Source organism: Heloderma suspectum, chromosome 2, assembly GCF_057233095.1.
Source record: "Heloderma suspectum isolate Gila_16-S chromosome 2, 16-S_ref, whole genome shotgun sequence".
Taxonomy (NCBI): Eukaryota; Metazoa; Chordata; class Lepidosauria; order Squamata; family Helodermatidae; genus Heloderma; species Heloderma suspectum.
In genome coordinates, this window is record NC_139459.1 from 123771113 (window position 1) to 123776887 (window position 5775).

Below are 5775 nucleotides of genomic sequence, written 5' to 3' on the forward strand. Positions count from 1 at the left end.
TAACAGCATCATATTTTAGGATTTTAAAGAGCTCAGCTGGAATACTGTCATCTCCGCTAGCTTTGTTGTTGGTAATGCTTTCTAAGGCCCACTTGGCTTCACTCTCTAGGATGTCTGGCTCAAGGTCAGTGACCGCACTATCATGGCTATCAGGGACATTCAGATCTTTCCTGTATAGTTCTTCTGTGTATTCTTTCCACCTCTTCTTAATCTCATCTGCTTCTGTTAGGTCCCTGCCTTCTTTGTCCTTTATCATGCCCGTCTTTGCACAAAATGTTCCCTTGATATCTCCAATTTTCTTGAAAACATCTCTAGTCTTTCCTATTCTATTGTTTTCCTTGATTTCTTTGACTTGTTCATTTAAGAAGGCCTTCTTGTCTCTCCTTGCTATTCTCTGGAACTCTGCATTCAGTTGGATATAGCTTCCCGTTTCTCCCTTGCTTTTCGCTTCCCTTCTTTCCTCAGCTACTTGTAAAGCCTCATCAGACAGCCACTTGGCTTTCTTGCATTTCTTTTTCTTTGGGATGGATTTAGTTGCTGCCTCCTGAACAATGTTACAGACATCCGTCCATAGTTCCTCAGGCTGAGGTCCATAGTTCCTCAGTCTATCAGGTCTAATCCCATAAATCTATTCTTCACTTCTTCATAAGGGATATGATTTTGGTCATACCTGAATGGTTTAGCGGTTTTCCCTACATTCTTCAATTTAAGCCGAAATTTTGCAAGAAGCAGCTCATGATCTGAGCCAGTCAGCTCCAGGTCTTGTTTTCACTGACGGTATAGAGCTTCTCCATCTTTGGCTGCAGAGTACATAATCAATCTGATTTCAATATTGACCATCTGGTGATGTCCATGTGTAGAGTCACTTCTTGTGCTGTTGGAAAAGTGTGTTTGCTATGATCAGTGTGTTCTCTTGGCAAAACTCTATTAGCCTTTGTCCTGCTTCATTTTGTTCACCCAGGCCATGCTTGCCTGTTATCCCGGTGATTTCTTGACTTCCTACTTTAGCATTCCAATCCCCTATGATGAAAAGGACATCTTTTTTTGGTGCTAGTTCTAGAAGGTGTTGTAGGTCTTCATAGAACCGATCAACCTCAGCTTCTTCGGCCTCAGTGGTTGGGGCATAGACTTGAATTACTGTGATGTTGAATGGATTAATACTGAGATCATTCTATCATTTTTGAGATTGTACCCCAGTACTGCTTTTCCCACCCTTTTATTGACTATGAGTGCTACTCCATTTCTTCTAAGGGATTCTTGCCCACAGTAGTAGATATAATGGTCACCTGAATTAAATTCGTCCATGCTTGTCCATTTTAGTTCATTGATTCCCAAGATGTCGATGTTCAATCTTGCCATCTCATGTTTGACCGCCTCCAGCTTGCCTTGATTCATTGATCTTACATTCCAGGTTTCTAGACAATATTGTTCTTTGCAGCATTGGATTTTCTTTTCACCACCAGACACATCCACAGCTGAGTGTCCTTTCGGCTTTGGCCCAGCCACTTCACTCTTTCTGGCGCTACTTGGAAATTCCCTCTGCTCTTCCCCAGTAGTATATTGGACACCTTCCGACCTGAGGGGCTCATCTTCCAGCGTCATCTCTTTTAGCCTTGTGATACGTTCCATGGGGTTTTCTTGGCAAGAATACTGGAGTGGGTTGCCATTTCCTTCTCCAGTGGACCACATTTTGTCAGAACTCTCCACCATGACCTGTCCGTCTTGGGTGGCCCTGCACGGCATAGCTTATGGCTTCACTGAGTTACGCAAGCCCCTTCGCCACAACAAGGCAGTGATCCATGAAGGTGATTAGAAATAATTACTGTCATTTAAATAGAAATATACTATATCTCACCATAATGGGGAAGACTATGACCAGGTGACTTATGTGCATGCCTACTGAGTCTGCGGTCTGTGTTCAAACTATGGATGGGCAACTTCAGGGTCCCTGCTGCTCTGTCTTCTTATGGTTCTTTGTCTGTAAACCAGACTTGGACTGGACAGCCCTTCACTGGAGAACCAGTGTAGTGTAGCGGTTAGAGTGTTGGACTGGGACTTGGAAGATCTGGGCTCTAATCCCCACTCAGCCATGAAGCTCACTGGGTAGAGATGTAAAACATCTGGGAATGTTGAAAGCCATGGGGGGACACACACACTTTTTTTCTGTGTTTTTTTCCTGGAAAAAAAAGGAAATTTGTGGATGAATTGAAAAATAACCAATATTTATTTTTAAGCACACTTTACAGATCTAAAGTGACTTTGTTGCTTTAGGTCACCTTTCCCCAACCAGGCTTCCTCCAGATATTTTGGACTTCAGCTCCTATCAGGCTCCTTAGGCAAGATGGCCAATGGTCAGGAATGCTGCCCATTGTAGTCCAAAACATCTGTAGGGCACTAGGTTGAGGAAGGCTGCTTTAGGAACATAACACAGCCTTATATTCCTAAAGTTATATTATGTATAACATAGTTTGCTTATAAAATTATCATTATATTTGAGAACTTTAAAAAGTGACCAGAGGGAACATCAGCAAGCAGTCCCTGAAACATAGAAACTGGAAGAAGCAGGAAGAACTGGAGGCAGGGGAAGACAAGTCCAGAAACACAGACTCTGTAGAACAATAACCCAAACTGTCAAGAATGTACATTTTCTTCCATATTCAGATATGGTGACTAATCAGAGGTCAGGAAACTGAGCATGACTTGGAACATCCCAAAATGTCTATCAATAAATGATACAATGGATCAATAATTTTAATAAGAAATTGAAGAAATAACTATGCTGACAATCTTACAGAGAAGATTAAAAAACATTTTCCCCCATGGCTTCATTATTTCCAGACATTTTACATCTCTAATCTTTATATAAAAGATTATTACAAAACTCTATGTAATCTTCTTATTACATAATTTTTAGAAATCACTTGGAGAGCAGTATAGTCTTGATAACACTATATTAACACCTTGTCTTAAATTCTAAAAGAAAATAGTTCATAATCCAAAGCTATTCAATATTTCCACTTTGGGGGGGGGGTCCTTGGGAAAAAATGGAGGGGGTCTGAATTTTTCTCTTTTTTTCTGGGCCTTCACATCTCTGTCACTGGCTGACTTTGGGCTAATCACTGACTCTCAGTCTAACTTACCTCACAGGATTGTATTGTAGTGAGGATAAAATGGAGAGGAAGTGCACCTTGTAAGCCACCTTAGGTTCCTTGCAAGAGGGAAAAGGGTGGGATGTAAATGTACTAATGAATAAATAAATAAAATAGAGGATATCTTCAAATAGAGGACTGTCCTTTGTAAAGTAGGACACATTGGCCACCCTACTCTTAAGTGCTCTATACATTCCAAATATGTGTTATTGTGGATGCTAATCCATTCCTCTTCTCACTTACAGATCCATTGTCACTCAATGAGGAGATCATAGAGACCAAAAGATTTTCGCCCAAAGCTGGCACGAAGGACTTGCACCAGACAACATGGCGACCTGGTGCATCTCGACATTCCACATGTCCTCTCTGTCTGGGAACCTTTGGCAATATGCTGTACGCACACCCCTGTTTACATAGTTTCTGCTTTTCCTGCTCACAGCACTTGTTGGAAACCAAGGCAGAATGTCCTTGCTGTAACCAGCCTTTCAGTTCTGTTTTTCACCCTGTCAAGATCAAAGGGTGTCCTAAAGAGCTCCCATCACCAAGGCACGCCAAAGAAGAGTCCTCCTCTTTTTCACCCACCAAAAAGCACCCCAAAGAAGGACATGCTTCCTTGCCTGCCAAAAAGCACATGGAGAAGTGTCCACCTTCCCAAAATCACTCTGAAGATAACATAATTCTGCCTTGCGAAGATCACCCCCTTCCTAGACCTAATTTGAAGAGACCTCATAAGCCTTCCACTTTGAAGTCAGCCTCAAAAGACAGACCACTCCATGGTGGATTCACAAAACGTCAGGCCCGTCATGAATGTCACCATTTGTCTGTCTTAGGGAAGAGGCCAAATTCAGACCAAGTAACCCTAGAATCAGTACAGGATGAGACTGGATTTGAATCTACCCCAGAACAGATGAAATCTGGAGACAATGATCAAGACAACCTTCGCTATAGAGCAACATCTGCCAATTTGTCTAGGCCTAACATTTTAGAGGCCACACTGTTACTTATTTCTTCTGGGGTCATGGTATTCATATGTCTTTATATCTATTTAAGTTTAGTTCTCTTATAAATAATAAAAGCCAGCTAGATTTCTTTGTGGAGAGATCAGACTCTGGGTGAGAGGAAAGAGCAGCCTTCCCCAACCTAGTGCCCTCCAGATGTTTTGGATTGCTATTCCCATCAGCCCCAGCAATCATGGCCAATGGTCAGGCACCAGGCTGGGGAAGGATGAGCTTGGTGTGGGGAGAGAGAATAATACTTTCTGAGCAAACAGGGAATGTTCTGAACAAACGTCCCCTGCCCTGATACATAAAATGTGTACACCTAAAAGTGTGAAAGTAGCAATCCAAACATTTGGAAATACATGTAACATATAGGAACACTTGCCACTGAGCCACGATTGGCTGCTCGGTTTAATGTACGCTCAGTGGCAAGCACCCCCCAAGCCCAAGATTTTGAGAATCTTCAGAGGAGGTCCCTGTCCCCCATGTGATAACTGGTCTCTACAAGGAATTAGGCCTTTTCTGTTTCAGTCCCTGAAGTATTGGGGGTTGGAACTCTCTACCCAAAGAAACTGCTGTCCTTAAAGAGGCAGCTGAAGACTTTTCTCTTGCTGTGCTCTGCTGTTTGTTGGTTTGAGATATTGCTGCTGTTTTATTGTTGATTGTTTTGTTCATGTCCTTGTTTAGCTCTTTTATTGAAAATATGGTTTTTAATTTGCATGCTGCTAGGTAATCTTACTTGCACAGTGGCATAATGTTTTTAAAACATTAACAGTGCAATCCTATACATGTCTACTCAGAAGTAAACCTGCTTGAGTTCAAATAGGACTTACTGCTGGGTAACTGTGTATATGATTGCAGCCAAACAGGAGAGGAGCCCAAATGACAAGACTGTTCTGATCGCGGAGGCGTTGTTCTGTTCAAACCCCTGCCAGGCCCTTGCCGGCAGGGTGAAAGGAATGGTGGAGGCATTTCCCTCCTTTCCCTCCCCCCACCCCCACAAACAAAATCAGATGGACAAACCTCAAAAATGATCTGCCTTCCCCCAACACACCCATTTCTCGCCTTTATGAAGCTGTACAGAAACCTCCATTGTGGCTGGGAGGAGCCAAGAAGGGGGCTGCGATGTTGGGAAACCCCTCCAAGGTCAGAGGTCTGACTAAGATCTTGGAGGAGGTTTGCTGATCAGTCCTATGATCTCTTGGACAATGTCAAGGAATTATAGGATGGCATTCTAAATTGGGTTAAATAAATAAAGCCCTGCTTTGCCCTGCATAATATTAAAAACAGTCCCCCATGTGGGTAAATCATATGGGGTGGGCAACTTTTGGCCCTCCAGATGTTCTGGTCTACAACTATCATGATCCCTCATCATTGACAGTGCTAGCTAGGGCTGATGGGAGTTATAGGTCAAAAACATCTGGAGGGCCACCCGTTGCCCACCCTGGCCCTAAATGTTCTATTAGTATTCAAAATGTGATAAATTCAACATTCATCAAAACATAGCTAAACTAAGGTTGACCAAAAGAGCATTAATGCAACTTTACAGCATTTTTAGGTGACTACAAGCTTCTTCTTTTTAAAATACTGCTGAGAAACTCAGCTTTTATCCTGTGGAACATTTAGGT

The 5775-nt window shown here is 42.5% G+C and overlaps 1 protein-coding gene across 1 annotated transcript; it reads left to right on the forward strand.

Annotated features, from left to right (window-relative positions):
* Positions 1–2341: 2341 nt before the first annotated feature.
* Positions 2342–4215, forward strand: LOC146352686 (uncharacterized). The gene is made up of 2 exons (XM_084829679.1): positions 2342–2351; positions 3395–4215. Exons 1-2 carry the CDS (start codon positions 2342–2344, stop codon positions 4213–4215), a joined length of 831 nt encoding a protein of 276 aa, XP_084685805.1.
* Positions 4216–5775: the final 1560 nt, after the last annotated feature.